This window comes from Rhododendron vialii, chromosome 1a (assembly GCF_030253575.1).
Source record: "Rhododendron vialii isolate Sample 1 chromosome 1a, ASM3025357v1".
Classification (NCBI taxonomy): Eukaryota; Viridiplantae; Streptophyta; class Magnoliopsida; order Ericales; family Ericaceae; genus Rhododendron; species Rhododendron vialii.
This window is the reverse complement of record NC_080557.1, coordinates 6,756,736-6,772,360: the sequence shown is the minus strand read 5'-3', so window position 1 is coordinate 6,772,360 and position 15,625 is coordinate 6,756,736. Positions and strand designations below refer to the sequence as shown.

General features: G+C 37.4%; 2 protein-coding genes across 2 annotated transcripts; one reads left to right on the top strand and one right to left on the bottom strand.

Annotated features, from left to right (window-relative positions):
- Nucleotides 1-4,821: 4,821 nt before the first annotated feature.
- LOC131300218 (vesicle-associated membrane protein 711-like) lies at nucleotides 4,822-7,991 on the top strand. The gene is made up of 5 exons (XM_058325938.1): nucleotides 4,822-5,040; nucleotides 5,077-5,316; nucleotides 6,079-6,269; nucleotides 6,460-6,623; nucleotides 7,852-7,991. Exons 2-5 carry the CDS (start codon nucleotides 5,082-5,084, stop codon nucleotides 7,940-7,942), a joined length of 681 nt encoding a protein of 226 aa, XP_058181921.1. The 5' UTR covers nucleotides 4,822-5,040; nucleotides 5,077-5,081; the 3' UTR covers nucleotides 7,943-7,991.
- A 3,762-nt stretch (nucleotides 7,992-11,753) lies between these two features.
- Nucleotides 11,754-13,877, bottom strand: LOC131300179 (uncharacterized). The gene is made up of 3 exons (XM_058325899.1): nucleotides 13,565-13,877; nucleotides 12,582-12,666; nucleotides 11,754-12,070 (listed from the first exon to the last, which is right to left on the bottom strand). The coding sequence occupies exons 1-3, from the start codon at nucleotides 13,633-13,635 to the stop codon at nucleotides 11,882-11,884; spliced, it is 345 nt and encodes a 114-aa protein (XP_058181882.1). The 5' UTR covers nucleotides 13,636-13,877; the 3' UTR covers nucleotides 11,754-11,881.
- Nucleotides 13,878-15,625: the final 1,748 nt, after the last annotated feature.

Genomic DNA, 15,625 nt, shown 5'->3' with positions numbered 1-15,625 from the left:
TTTATTCACACTTTTTTAGCTCTTGCAAAAAATGAGCGGAGGAGTATTTTCAAAGCCTATTTAGTAATTTTTATTAACGCGAGTTAATACCAAGCGTTGATCGTTCTTTTGTTAACGTTTACACATTAAAAAGTTATAGTTCTAAAGATTCATTTTTGATGCACTTTTGCACAACAGAAGAATTCTTTGACAAGTCCTCGAATGTGTTTAACGAAAGCGAAGTGTGAAATTAAGAGAATGTGATGAAGATATGAGTTTCGCTCTCTCTCTCTCTAAAAGAAAGGAAAACAGCCGCCTGCCTCTGCTCTAGGGTTTGGGGGGAGGCTACCGCCTCTGCCTCCTCCCCCCGGTCTCCCCCTTCCTCCTCCCTCTCCTCCATTTTTCAGCCCTCTCTCCGCTCCCTCTCTTCGTCTCTCCAGTCCCCCTTTCTTCGCTCTCAGTTTGGGGATTTTCAGATGTGCGACTGGCGTGGAGGCCATGGCCGTTTTGGCTGGTGCTCTTCTTGTAGCTCGGCTCCCTCCGAGTCCCCTGATCTGGTGGTTGCGTCGGTGGTGGTGCTGCTATGCTGCAGGGAGTGATGTGGTTAGGGTTTGGGAGCAATAAAGGAGGAGGAGTGTAGGGTTCTTTTTCTTTTTTCTGTTTTCTCCAGCTTGTCCGGATTGAGTTTCCAGTCCAGGTTTCTCCTAGATCTGAAGGGTTGTGGCGGTGGGCGAATAACTCCCTCGGGGCTTGGCTTTCGGAGTAGTATAAAGGGCTAGGGCTTGGCCTTGGTGCCTGGGTGCGTGGTGGTTCCCGTTCTAGCAGCAGGGTAAGGTCGGTCGTCGGCCGCCGCGATTGAAGAACCGATCCACTAGCCAACACGGATTTCTGGCTCTCGGTTTCCTCTCGATCGGAGCCTGTCGTGACAGCGTAGGTTTGCTTCGGAGATTCCCTCCACTGCTTCGGTGTGAGAACTCGTTCGCGCCCTCGGTAGACGGCGTCTCGTATCCTCACCCGAAGTTGGCAGGCGTGCTTTTTGGGTAGTAACCCAAGGCAATTGATCTTTCTCTGCTGTTTTGATATCCGTCGGAGTTGTGTTGCTAGCTGTGACTCGGGTTTGCGCCAATCCTTAGGAGATTGAATGTCTGGATTTCATACTCCACGTGTCCCGACCTTTATTGGTGGTGTGAAGTCGTTCCTGGTCTTAGACATTTATCTTCCTTGTTTCATTCTTAGTTGGATGGTTTTGGTGTTTCCTTTGTCATTGTTTTCGGATGGAAATCTGTAGATGCCGTATGGCTTCTTTGAAATGTTATGAATCGTGTTCGGATCAAAAAAAAAAAAAGTGTGAAATTATTTCTCGGAAATTATTTGGGTAATTGTTTTTTTTTTCCAGTGTGAAAATGTAGACGCAAAATGAGTGTGCCTCAAATCAAGTGCAAATGTAGACACAATAATTTGTTTACAAGCAAAAACCATCCTCTAGATCTTCCTCATCTTCAATGTAAGTTAATTTTTGGGTTTTTCTTCTTCTTCGATCCCTTTTTACCTTCTTTTTTTTGGCTTTCAACCCTTGGCACTATTGCCTTCCTGTGATCAAAGTGCTTTCTTAAAGTTAACTCATAAAAAAGTTTGCTCAAAATCTTCAAACACCAATTAACAAAAAAAGGAGGGATTAGTTTGATTGATTAAATTGTAAGACCAGACAGAAAAAAGATAGCTCAACATACATCATTATCATACTTATCTTCATTTTAATTTCTTTTGTGAATAGATTATGCATATAAAATCCTACCGAATGATTAGTATAGGCTAGACTACGTACCAGGGTAGAACTCTTGACGAGCTCTACCAACACCCTAAATAAGAATTTATAGTCTATTAGGCCCCGTTCCGTTTAGATCTTTGAATTTTTTTTGGGCTTTTATCCTTATTTAATTTTTTTTTCCTGTTTGTTAGTTTTGCGTTCAATTTTCGTGAATTATTGATTCGTCTCGTGATAAATCAAAAAAGTAAAAAATATGACTACCCAAATATTTTTTAAAGCCGATTTTTTTGGCTGTATCTTGGATATTTTCAAAAATATTTGGGTAAAAATCATAATTTTTTACTTTTTCGATTCCTCTCGTCGAGACAAACTAATAATTCTCAAAAAATTGTCGCAAAACTAACAAACGTGAAAAAAAATTTGAATAAGAACAAAAACGAAAAAAGCCCAAAAAATGCACAAAAAAAAAAAAAAAACCCATAGCAGAACGCAGCCTAAAGGAGGTGATCGAAAAGAAAAACAAGCACCTAAAATGTTTATATATACTAGTATTTGTCTTGGTTATAATAGGGCAATCATCAGCTAAATTTCCGCTTGATAAAAAAAAAAATCATACCACCGATGGTGGTACCCTAGATGGTTTAGCTCACCACACTTTTTAGTGGAGACTCGGGTTCAAGTCTCCCCAATGACAGGGGTGGAGTCTAAGCCATCTTGTATCTAGTTGGTATCGTGGTGACGGCCCGTTCTCACGGACACTAGGTATGGCTCGAACCGGACATTCTGCTGGCGGGTGGGGAGTTCTTATTATCATCCAAGGGAGTTCTTTTCAGGTTCCAACGCTGGACAATAGATTACAAGCCATGATGTGCTTGGACACGAAGATTTTGGAAGCTAACTTCATTTAGTTACTCATTCATCTTTGTAATAGACTACTTTTGGGTTAAAGATGATATTGTAACTAATTTACTTTTGTTTGATCTTTTGACATAAGATTGTAATATTCTAAATACTTTGCACATGTACTTAACTTAATTTGGGCCACGGTGCCAAGGATGTAACTTGTTGAACTTGGGGACTTGATTTTTAATTAAACAGATGGGAAAACTCATTTTGGGTATTAATAGCCGTATGTGAGGATTATTTATCGAAAAGGTTATTTAGTTATGTAAAATAAATCGAGGGTGTGACACTAACACATACATATATATTTAAAATGTTTGAATTCTTTATATAGAATTTAGAATGTTTCTATATTAAAAATATGGTTAAAAATTAAGCGATCCTCTTTTCAATTAGTGTGAACCGGTGCGAAAATCTTATTTTTCTAATCATTTTATGCTAAAAGGTTATAGTTAATTTATTTTTAGAGCTCTCTTAATCAAGTATCTGCTCTAAAAGATTCCAAATAAAAATCAGATATTTAATTATGATAGCCCTAGAGATAAAAATTAATCATGACTCTTTTAGAATAATATGATCCTAAAAATAATATCTTCGCACCGTTCCAAAATGATTGAAAATTCGAGCACTTAATTTTTTTAGAAGGTCTATATACTAAAAAATATGATTAAAAAACTAAGTACTCAAATTTTTAATCTGTTGAAATCGGTGCGAATGTCTTATTTTTCTGATCATTTTATTCTAAAAGGTCATAATTAATTTTTATCTCTAAGGCATAATTAAGTATTTGCTCTATAGGGTCCCAAACAAGCCTTACATGGCATTTTCAGTCCAAATTCATAACTTCCGTTCAGGATCGGCCCTTGGACAAGACCCAAGAGGCCTGGGCCTTGGGCCTCAAAAAACAGCCCTTATATTTTTTTGAGAGGCCTCTATAAAAAATCAATTCAATTGTATATCTTTGAAGTGTTTGATCCAATCTTTCGAGATCCTAACTTTTGAATGATTCTGAAATGTAGGATTAAGAACTTACAAATATTCAATTGGTCTGATTTTTCTAAGACCGTTTGAAAAATTATTTTAAAATTATTAAAGTACTCGAATTATTTGTTTCGGATTTAGTGGCGCAAGCCCAACCAGAACCAGCTTCACATCCAACTTTATCTTTAGGCCCTGACCAATCCACAGTGGCTGAGTGAGCCCAAATCATTACCCTGGAAAAATTCCACACCCCAGAGCTTTGGTGCGACCTACAACTGTTTCGACCGGAGTAATTATTCCATCACCCCCTAGACAACACGCGGGCGGTGTCCCAAACTCTTTTCTATTACATATTTATGTGGACTTCACACATATTGTTAAGGTTCACATAAATGTATGGTGGATGATGAGTTTGGAGCACCACGTGGCGGTAAGGGTGGACATCGTGTCATCTCGTGTTTGTGTCCGAATTTTTTCAACCATAACCTGCCTGTGTTAGCTTTTCGTGTAATCGTGTCGTGTCATATTCGTGTTCCATGTCAGAAATAGCCGACTTTTGACCGCTAAGTTTGTGTTGAGCTCGTGTCGTGTTATCGTATCGTTTCAAAAATTCTCACCCCGCGTCGTATCGTGATCGTGTCAGAATTCTCTCAATTTACTAACCCAGCATGTTTTAGCTTTTTGTGTTATCGTATCGTGTCATATTCGTGTTCCGTATTTGACCCTAACAGCTAATTTCGTGTCGAGTTCATATCATGTTCTTGTGTTGCGTGGGAAATTCCCACCTCTTCGTGGCGGTACCTCCCAGGCATTGAATACTACTCCCTCCGTCCCTTTTTTTGTGTCCAGTATTTCATTTTGGGCTGTTCCTTAATAAGTGTCCATTTTGTAAAGTTAGGGGGGTAAAAGTTGGTGTATTGTCTATTTTGTCCCTAAAAGTAAATTTTATTTTGAAAAGTTAGTGAGTAAAAGTGTAATGATGATGGGTAAATAGGAAAAGTGGAGGAAAAAGTTGATGTGAAAGGTGTAATGATGATGTCTTTTTAATAAGTTGGAGTTACGAAGCAGAACACTTAAAAAGGAACGGAGAGAGTAGTAATTTTTTGCCCATCAGATGGTGTCGTATCATCCCGATATCCTCTCGTCAGCTGTCCGCACGATCTTCGTGCGCCTCTTCCTTCATTCTTTCTTTCTTTCTCCTCGTTTCAAATTCCGCCAAAATTAGCACAGGAAAAAGGGGAAATCCACCACCTTAATTTTGTCCAAACCCCAAAGCCACCTAAATAACCAGGCCGGCATTCAAATCACAAATCCATGCATACATACACGAATACATTGATCGATCACATCTCCTGCATGGGCCTTATACAGTATGCGTGAAGATATACACATACCCTAGAGAGAGAGAGGGGGAGAGCGAGAGAGAGAGAGAGAGAGAGAGAGAGAGGAGATGTCGATCTTGTATTCGATGGTGGCGAGGGGAACGGTGGTGCTGGCGGAGTTCAGCGCGGCGACGACGAACGCCAACGCCACGGCGCGGCAGCTGTTGGAGAGGAAAGCGGGAGGGGGGACGGGAAACAACGATCACGACAGCAATATGTCGTACTCCCATGATCGGTATATCTTCCACGTGAAAAAGACCGATGGCCTCACCGTTGTTTGCATGGCTGATGACTCCGCTGGACGTAAGAATTCTCTCTCTCTCTCTCTCTCTCTTCACGTAAATTATATGCATTTATAACAAAAAAAAATTTATCGACAAAAGTAACAATTTATTCAAAACCAATTTATAACATGCTTGATTGTATCCGTTTTAATTAATGACTGATTGTCCTCATGTTTAATTCATTAATCTGTGATCAATTTGTGATAATACATGAAGGATGAAACTTAGCTAGTTATTTCGTTATGAGTCACGCTGGCAAACAAGAAATTAGGTTAATTTTATACAAACGTATCGGGACAACCGGACAAGTAAAGGTAACGGTCGTGGTGTAATAGTATTGCAAGTATCAAACGATAGGCAACTGGTTATGATCTATATATTGGCAAAATATATATATATATATATATATATATATATATATATATATATATATATATATATTCTAAGTGCCTAAATCACTCGAAACGGTCGATTATCGGCTGTGAACCGGTCGGTTAATCAGAAACGGATCGATGAGCAACGAAAATCCCCGGATATGCATCTAATTTCCATCTCCCCAGTATATCATGGTGTATAACCATGTCAAAAGGCTCAAAAATTGGTACTGATTGGTACGTAACAACCGATATTTAAAACCTTGACAGGACAATAACACGTACACGCACAGAGGCAGATTCTTTGTGCAACTTTGTGTATTGTGTAAGGTTTACTTGTGCATTTTGTGCTAACATAAATTGTAAAGTGGATGGCATGTAAGGTTTGCCTGTCTACTTTGTTGCAGGAAGAATCCCTTTCGCATTTCTTGAAGATATTCATCAAAGATTTGTTAGAACGTATGGGCGTGCTATTCATTCGGCTCCGGCCTACGCCATGAACGATGAATTTTCGAGAATTTTGAGCCAACAGATGGACCATTACAATAACGATCCAAATGCAGATAGGATAAACAGATTGAAAGGTGAAATGAGCCAGGTAATTAGTCTTAGAGAGCCTCCAGCTCGATCTCTGTTCCTTTTCCCATTCAAATGCGAGAGTCGAATTTGCCTTTTGTACGAACGTTGTCTAATCTAGAGTCAAATGGTGAATCGAAATTGTGTTTCAAAATTGTGAATCGAATCGAATCCGAGGACTAATGTATCTTGTATTTGGTGTGTGATGATAGGTACGGGTTGCCATGATAGACAATATTAATAAAGTTCTAGAGAGGGGTGACCGGTTGGCGCTGCTAGTTGATAAAACCGCAACGTTGCAAGGAAATACGTTTCGCTTCCGAAGGCAATCTCGGCGTTTAAGGAATGACATGTGGTGGAGAAATGTCAAGCTCACGTAAGTAATACTAATTATAACCTCAATCCAACTACTAGCTATTTCAAATAAACTGAAACCAATTAAGAAAAAAACATCTTCACAAGAGAAAGAGAACCGACAGATATATAAATATAAGTTTAGATCAAGTCCACATCTTTTACGGTCAGGACCGTTTGCACCTCCCTTTTTCCGATCGAATTTCGATGATCCGAACCGCTCAATATGTTCAAAACGTTATTTTAAAGGTACTCTCGAGAAATTGGCAAAAAAAAAAAAACATCGGGAAGGGCTTGATTTTAGTAGTTTTTTATTGAACCGTTCAATAAAAAACTGTTCGGATAAATCCCTTCCCGATCATTTTTTTGCCAATTTCTCGCGAGTACCCTTAAAATCACATTCTGATCACATTGAACGGCTCGAATCATCGAAATTCGTTCGGAAAAGGGGAGGGGCGGACCGGAAGATCCCTGACTTGGTCCGAACTGTGTGTATATATGTGTGTGTGTGTGTGAGTGAAAATTTTGAATGCCAGAATTAATATTTACATTCTGTTGGGTTCTTAATTTCCGAGGGAAGATAGGGAAAATGAAAATTAAGCAATGTTCAAATCTTTGCTCATTCAAGGCGAAGAAAATGAAAAATCTTTGAGAATACATCTCTTTTTGATCTTATTCATCCATCACAAAAATGAATGGCTTTATTTATTTATCTTTTCTTTCCTTGGCCTAACCAATTGAAGATGACATGGTATACAAAGGTAACCTGACCCAAAAACAGTTCACACGGTCATTTCACAAGTTGAAAATATACCATGAAACCAGAAACATAGAGAGTGTGGGCTAGACATACAACTTCATCGGTTTATCTGCAAACGAGCCGAGCCGAGCTTCTCATATACTTAATGAGTCAAAAACTTGAATTCGAGCTCGAGGCTTAACGAGCCAAGCTTAGTCATTCGCTAACTGAGCTTCTTTAATCGAGCTGAGCAACGAGCCGAGCTTTTCTCGAACAAGCCAAGCTCCACTCAGCTCGTTTATTAAACAATTAACTCGAGCTCGAGCTTGGCTCTTTGCTAAACAAGCCGAGCTTGTGAGCTGCTCGGTTCATTTGCATCTCTACTTATAAATGATCGTATCACCGTACTAGATACTGCTATTTTAAAGTGTAGTTTCTAAGGCTAGTAGGATATTTGAAGCATATGTACAAGTACTGATTAATCTTGAACTCTTCTTGGCTTAATTTGCAGGTTCACTCTGGTATCAATTCTTGTAACAATCGTTTATGTTCTAATTGCATTTCTCTGTCATGGTCCATTACTCCGGTCCTGCTTGAAGTAAACGCGGGTCTTGTCCTCGATCAGCTGCATCATCGATCACACATAGCGCGGCAGTTCTTTTTTCTTTTCTTTTTTTTTTTGGGGGGGGGGGGGGAAATTCCAGACTCATTTCTTGGCTCAAGATCACTCGATCCAATTACTAACATAGCATATGTTTGTTAAATTCTTGTGATAAAAGTTTTCTTTATTTTTTTCTATTGGTTGTCCACAATATATGTCCCAGGGAAAAAATGAGGCTCAAATGAGTAAAGGAATATCTGTATCCATGAAAATAGAATAATTTAGCTAGTGGTGCTTTTTCCCTATTCCATGGTGGATAATTTTGAGAATTGTTATGAACACTTGGCCCCGTTTGATAACAGTGATAGATGGGTGGAATTCGTAAGGAGATGGGATTAGAATTAGGATTGATAATGAGAAGGGATTGGTAATGAGAAGGGATTAGTAATGAGTATGTTTGTTTGAGATAGGATTGGATGATGAGATTATTAATATCATGTTTGTTTGAGATGAAATTGAATTGATAGAAGGAATTGATAATGAGAATGTGTTGGGGGTTGGGATTGGTAATACCATCTCCCCGGGGTATTCATAATACCCCCTAAAGCCCACCTTACTAGTCCCAAGGGACTAATAGCCTAACCCATTTTGGATTACCAAACAAAGAATTGGTAGTCACTTGGGATTAGTAGTCCAATTCCAAGGTCTAATAAGTTTATCAAACGGGGCCTAAGAATACCCTTTACATCGATATCAGTCAAAATAAGCCTTAGCAATGAAATCGCATATTTCATCAATCTTTCTCAAACATGATTTATAGGTTAAGTAGTAACAATTTTCAAAAAAATGGCCCAAATGTTTTAGCATTTTTTTTTGTCACGTGACATATGTGTAGCCTACTCCTGAGGAGATGAGGAAAATGTACCGCTAAGCAACATACGGGTAAGGCAAGTCCAAATGACATTAATCACCACAGAAAGCACTCACATTCCTGACGAGAACCAAACTCTCATCTTTCAGGTGAAAGAAGTGAGGAAGTGTTATTGGGCTACAAACCCGTTGGCGGCCCAAATGTTGGAGGACTCCAAAGACATAATTTTATGGGAAAATGACGGCCAATGACGCGTTTTGATAATTAATACCCGTCAAGGACATGCTGAGATATGAACATTTTTTAATGTTAAAAATGTCCTTGACGGATATTAATTATCAAAACACGTCCTGAGTCATCATTTTCCCTAATTTTATTCCCGGCCCCTATAAGAAATTTTAAAAGCTAGATCCCCCTAATTTTTTTATAAGCAACAAAACTGATAACATTTATCAAACGCCCCCTAGAACAATGCTATATTTGACATCTCCAAGAAACAAAAGCACCCATTCGGTGTTTTCTTTTCTTTCTGTTTTTTTCTTTTTTCTCCGTTGAGAAGGAAAGAATCAAAATTATCCCCATGGAAAGTTTTGCCTCCCATGGGAAATTAGTGACCCAGCTCCTCTCCAATCTGTAACAATTTCAACCTGAAAACGTTTTTTTCAAAGCCATTTGAATGATCGGGATCGGTTGAACTTTGAGAGCATCAAGTATGCCAAAAATCAAGTTGATTGTTAATATCATTTGATATGATTTCAGAACACATTTACATTGCCAAAAATGGTTGGAATGAGTTTCGATACAGTATTAGTGGGGCAGAGCTAGTATGGGACCGGGAATGGCACGTGCCACCCCCGGTTTCAAAAATACAAAAAAAATAAAAAATAAATTCTAGAAAGCTTTAAATAAAAAACACACGAAGAATATACACTAAGAGCATCCACAATGTAATAATCAAAGTCAAAAAGTTGCTAAAGTTAGCAATGTTTGCTCAAAAAAATGCTCACATTGTAATAACCAAACTTAGCAACCTCTTAGCAACTCATCAAATTTTGACCTTTGAATAACCAAACTTAACAACTTTTACCAATAACCAAAACTCAATAATCAAACCCAATAACCAAATTCATAACTAAAAAATTAAAAAATACCTCACATTAGAATCGTCTCATCGAGACGAATAATTTGGTGTGGTCGGGTGCGTGATTGGAACTCATTTGCAATTGGACATAGGTGCATTGCGTATTGTGGGGGTTTTTTTTTATAGGGATACAAAAATAACCAATGTGGAGATTAAGTTTGTTAGGTTTGATTATGAACTAAATGGATAATCAAATGCTGACGTGGCACATTTTGATTATCGATTTTGATTATTCCCATTGCGGATGCTATAAGCTCACTCAGTAGTTGGGTGGTTTAGTTGTTTGCAGGCCTGTTGGAACTCTTGGATTACAGTTCAAAACTTTATATCACCAATTATTTGAATTTTTCTCTTTTCAAGACTATCAGCTCTCTCTATGTTTAAAAACCCTTCACGCGCTCTCTCTCTCTCACACACGCACATTTTAATTTTTATATAAATTCCCACATAGTTTGTATTTTTTTCCCACTAATTGGAGGGGAACTTCGGATAAAAAAAATAAAAATTGGAGAGGAATTTAACACATCTGGGTATTAATTTTTCCTACGAGTTTAGTATTTTTGCATAAATTTTCACATGATTTGTATTTTTTCAAAGAACGTAACACAATTGGAAGTCAATTTTTTTCTCAGTAAGTATTGTAATTAAAAATTCCCACATGATTTGTATTTTTCCCCACTAGTTGGAAAGGAACTTAGCACATTTGGACATTAATTTTTTTCCACAAGTTTAGTATTTTTATTGCAAGTTTCTTAACGGATTATTGTGAGTGTGCGACATAAAAATGGAATTCACTAACATGTCGATTTACATACTTGTATGAATATATTACGGTGCCACCCCGTATCTGAATCCTAGCTTCGCCCCTGTATTGCAATCTTATTTTTTCTAGACAAATGTGTGCCAAAATCATATCTAATGATATCCAATCAACTTGATTTTTGGCATACTTGATGTTCTCACCGAATTAAACAAAATGAACAGTCCCGATCATTGAGGTGAGCCTGGAAAGAATTCTTTATGGACTTGAATTGTGCTCTCCAATCTATTTGAAGGATTGGCGAGGTGTTGGACTCAGAAATTAGGAATATAAAAAGATTGGAGAGGAAGAAGATGCACTCAGGGCTGGCTTCGGGCATACACTGAAGATGCGGCCGCATCGGGAACTCAAATTTTATTTAATTTTGAGAAGTTCTAAATTTTATATACTCTTATATTTTGCTTATATACAAAATTAGTGTCAAAAGTTTAATTATTGCCCATGTGCGGCAGGGTTCGATTATCGTAAGCACACATCTCTCTCTCCAAATTCCCGTAAGCATCCCTGAATTTAGAGATGGCAATCGGGACATTCGGGGCAGGTATGGGGAATTCTGTACCCGATCCCCGAAACCGAACCCTACCCATATCCACCTCGATACCCGAATGGGGACAATAAGAAAAAAACCATAACCAAACCATTCGGGATTCGGATAATCCCCGAACCGATTGGATACCCGAAGTGAAAACCTTTAACTGTGAGACTGCCATCAATTAATGCAATTAGCTGGCAACTTAAGGCGTAAAGGTAAAGAGTAAAGAGTCCTTGTTTGCTGAACCATAGGTGTTGAGCCTTATATAGGGTGAAGAGGCCTTTATAGTCTTTTATGTTTCACTGATGTGGGATTGGGAGAAAAAACGTCTCTCTACATTTTTTGCCCAACTTCTCCTTTTTTTCACTGCCTTTTCAAACTAGTACATGTATATTTTTTATACTAAGATGTATGCATTTCGACCACTCGTCTCTTTAACTCCTATATATATATTAGTGGATGCCTGTGCCTGAAGACATGGTGCAGCACATTCTGAACGTAGTCTAAATAAAGTATCAAACCCCACTTTTATAAATTAAAAAATGGATACAACGGTTGTTTTCAAGTCGAACTCACCTAAGGTGAGTTCTGTGTATGTGTATATCCCACTCCATATGAGTGGATTTTACCCTCCTCCCAACAAAATCTACTTATTGAAATTCCAAATTTATAAACGTGTTTTCTTGCCTTGGTTTCGCTGAAGGATGTGTTGAAAGCATCATCACTGTCTCCAACATTTTTAGCACTCGGCATTTGCCTATCAAGCTGAAAAAACAAACAGCCAGGTCATAAGTCACATACATCCAGCATAGAATAACTCAAAATACGAAAAAATGTACAAAAATAATGGCGTTCTTCACTTCCACAACATAAACTTTTACAAATTGTGTTATTGAAAAAAGAAGAAGAAGCTACAGTTGTAGTCTCAAATCAACGGCCCATGCCCATGATTCTTTTGAGAATCAAAATGTAACATCATCACCAAACTCCTATAATATAAGCTTACTTGAATCCAGCAAGTAATCTAGTGGTTGCTAAAATACACCTAAATGGAAATGAGAAGATCGAAGGATTCAAACAAAGTAAATTTGTTCACTTTTCGAAAAGAAACTCAGCGAAAATATATTGTTTTCCTCGTTTGTGCATTTCATCGAACACTTTATGACTCAGCGAAAATATATTGTTTTCATCGTTTGTGCATCTCATCGAACACTTTATGAATACATCAGTATTAAATATTAAAGATAACAAATGGTATATGTGCAATTGAAGTTACCTCGTTACGATTCCATTGAAGCAATCTATTTGTGTTAATCCTCCTCAACTCCATTGCATTTTCAAACCAATCCTTTATAAGTAAACTACAATAGTAAATCATTTGAAAAGTTACCTACTAAAATAGATAAATTTATTTTAAACAACATATCCATATACTACCAAACCTGATAATTGATTTATTGAACCGCTAGAACTAACACTTCAATACACCAATCAAAAGGATGAAAGTGATGATTTTTTTCCTTTTGTTATTCGCTATACACAGGCTTGATATTTTTTCCATTTTTCCATTTTGTTATTTTTAGTTTTCAAAAAGCTTTATAGTACGAAAAACTTCATCAAATAGGAAAACTCGAATGCTTAATTTTGGAAAATCCTAGTATTCTAGTCATTTAATCACACAGAAAGCTGGTGATCGTAGCGCATGAACTGAAGCTATAAGCACACAGAAAGAAAACCCTCAAATGCTACACTTTGAGTTAAGGGTGGGGGGATTCTTAGGGTAGGTTTGGTTGGATGGAATCAAGGTTGGAATAGAATAGTCATTCTAATGACTTACTTATTCTAATGTTTGGTTCACCATTGAATAATGGAATAATGATTCAAAATGGAATCACTATTCACCTTAGTAAAGGAATTGTCATTCCATCCAAAAAACTAAAGAATCGTTATTCCATTTTTTTGTCACACCAAAATTACTAGTGTCACTCCAACATTCACTATTGCCACGTCAAAAATTACTATTGTCGCTCCAAAAAAATTACTATTGCCACTCCAAAAAATACTATTGTCACTTCAAAAATTGCTATGGCCTCACTATTCCATTGGAGATGAGAATGACTGTTCCTAAGCACAATCAAACATGAGAATGAGAATGATTATTCCATTCTCAATTCCTCCAATTCTATTCCATTCTTTATTTAATTTCTATTCATATTCCATTCCATCCAACCAAATGCACCATTAGTGGAGAGAGAGAACCAAATGCATTTTGTGGAGCCTAACAATGAATTTGTATTCTGGAATTCCTGAAAAAGGCATGGGGTCATCATATATTCAGAAAACTTGCAACAAATCCCCAATTTCGGAAAACCCGGGAGGGGGGTGGGGACGATAACAATGGAGAAAGAGAGGAGAGAAGAGGGAGAAAGAAACACGCTAGACAGACATGGGTCTTGGAAATAGGTTGATTCATCAATGATTCAATTCAACGCTCGTAACTTATTGAAATTGCAATCCGACAGTTGGAGAGGTGCTCATGTTTGTATGGGTAGATAAAAGACCGGGAAGTGCTACAATACACACCCTTTATTTGGGTGTGTATTATATGCACCCTTATTAAAATATACCAAAATGTTATGAATCCCAAAATGTTACGAATCTATTGCTAAAAAGTTACGAATCATATTGTTGAAAAGTTACGAATTTTTAGTATAAAAGTTACGATACGAAATAAAATGTTATGAATGACCGGTCCTACAAGTAATTTTTTATGAGGTGGCACAATATGAACCACACAATAGGTGCATATGGTACACACCTTAAAGGGGTGTGTATTGAAGACTTTTCCTAAAAGACCGCTCTATTTTTTATAATACTAGTGCATGCCCGTGCCTGAAGGCACGGCTCGAACGATCGACACACGCAAATAAGCACTGAACTCACGTACATATTCAAGTGACCTTAGTTATGTGTGAACAAACTGATCGTGCCCAAAGGCACATACCAACATAATTTTATCACCACAAAGAACAAACCAATTACTCGTGCCTACAAATTTAGAGTGTATTTACCATTTAAGATAGGAATGTATTACAATCAGATTGGATTTATACATGAATTCGTATTGTGCATCCACTCATTTTCTACTGTAATATATAAAAAAGAAAGAAAAGAAACTGAACTATTCACACAATGTGTACTAAAGCAGAGAAAAGGAAATTTGTATATCGACCCAAGCAATTGCTAACCCACCATCTGTTGCTGATACAACACTAAAGCAAAGGTCACCAAAATTAGTTTATTGGGACTGAACAAAGCAAAACTCAAGAGAAACGGATTAAAATAGGGGAAAAACCAGAGTTTACAAATATATAGAATGAAATGATATTTCCGGTTGGCAATGCGGAGATGGGGGAAGAGGATGGAAGCAGGATGAAAAGGAGGAGGTTGTACGAATATATACATTCTTGGGGCCCGTTGGGGGTGCTTACAGATGAGTTAAGCTCCACTCTATACCCTTATCCACGATACTCTGCCAAACTCAAATTTTTTGACTCGTCCATGATCTTGTAGATTTTGCCCTCAATAACATGTGTAGAAAAAATAAACTTGGATTGAGTTTTTGAACAGTACCGTGTTGTGGAGTTTTTGAACAAACTACAAACCTTGAATGGAAATTAATGCCAATATCACAATAATAGTGGACAAATCTAAAATTGTACCAGCGATGAAGTTCAATCTTGAACTGAGAAGAAAGAATGCGATGTTATCCCCCACGTTGCAACCATTGACGTTTGAACATGTAAAAGTCTCACCCTAGAAAAATAAAAAGCTAATGTTATAAACCTAAAAATTGCAAGATTTAAAAAAAAAAAAAAAAAAACAGAGAGAAAGTCTACCATATTCATTATGCGAATTGGTTTCCTCAATCAGATATCCCTTTCGGTGTAGTTCTACCTCACCTGCAAGAAAACAAACTTTTTACATTTGTATAGAGAAAAAGAGAGATAAAGATTAACGGGTTACAAATGTCACTGTCATTATCATCTGTTAAACCATTCTTCACCTTTAAATTATTCGACTAATGCTCCTTTGAAAAGAGAAATCTCTGTTCCTCATGCTAGTAAAATGTGTCCGGCGCCCATGGCAGAGGCACTATTGTCGCTCTTTTTAAAGTAATGGGTTTAATTTTTCCTTTTTCCTAGTAATAAATCGATGCAAAGCAATTAGTTGAATCTATATATATATATATATATATATATATATATATATATATAGGTAATTTCGTAATTATACGATTTCAATTCGGTTCGGAAATCT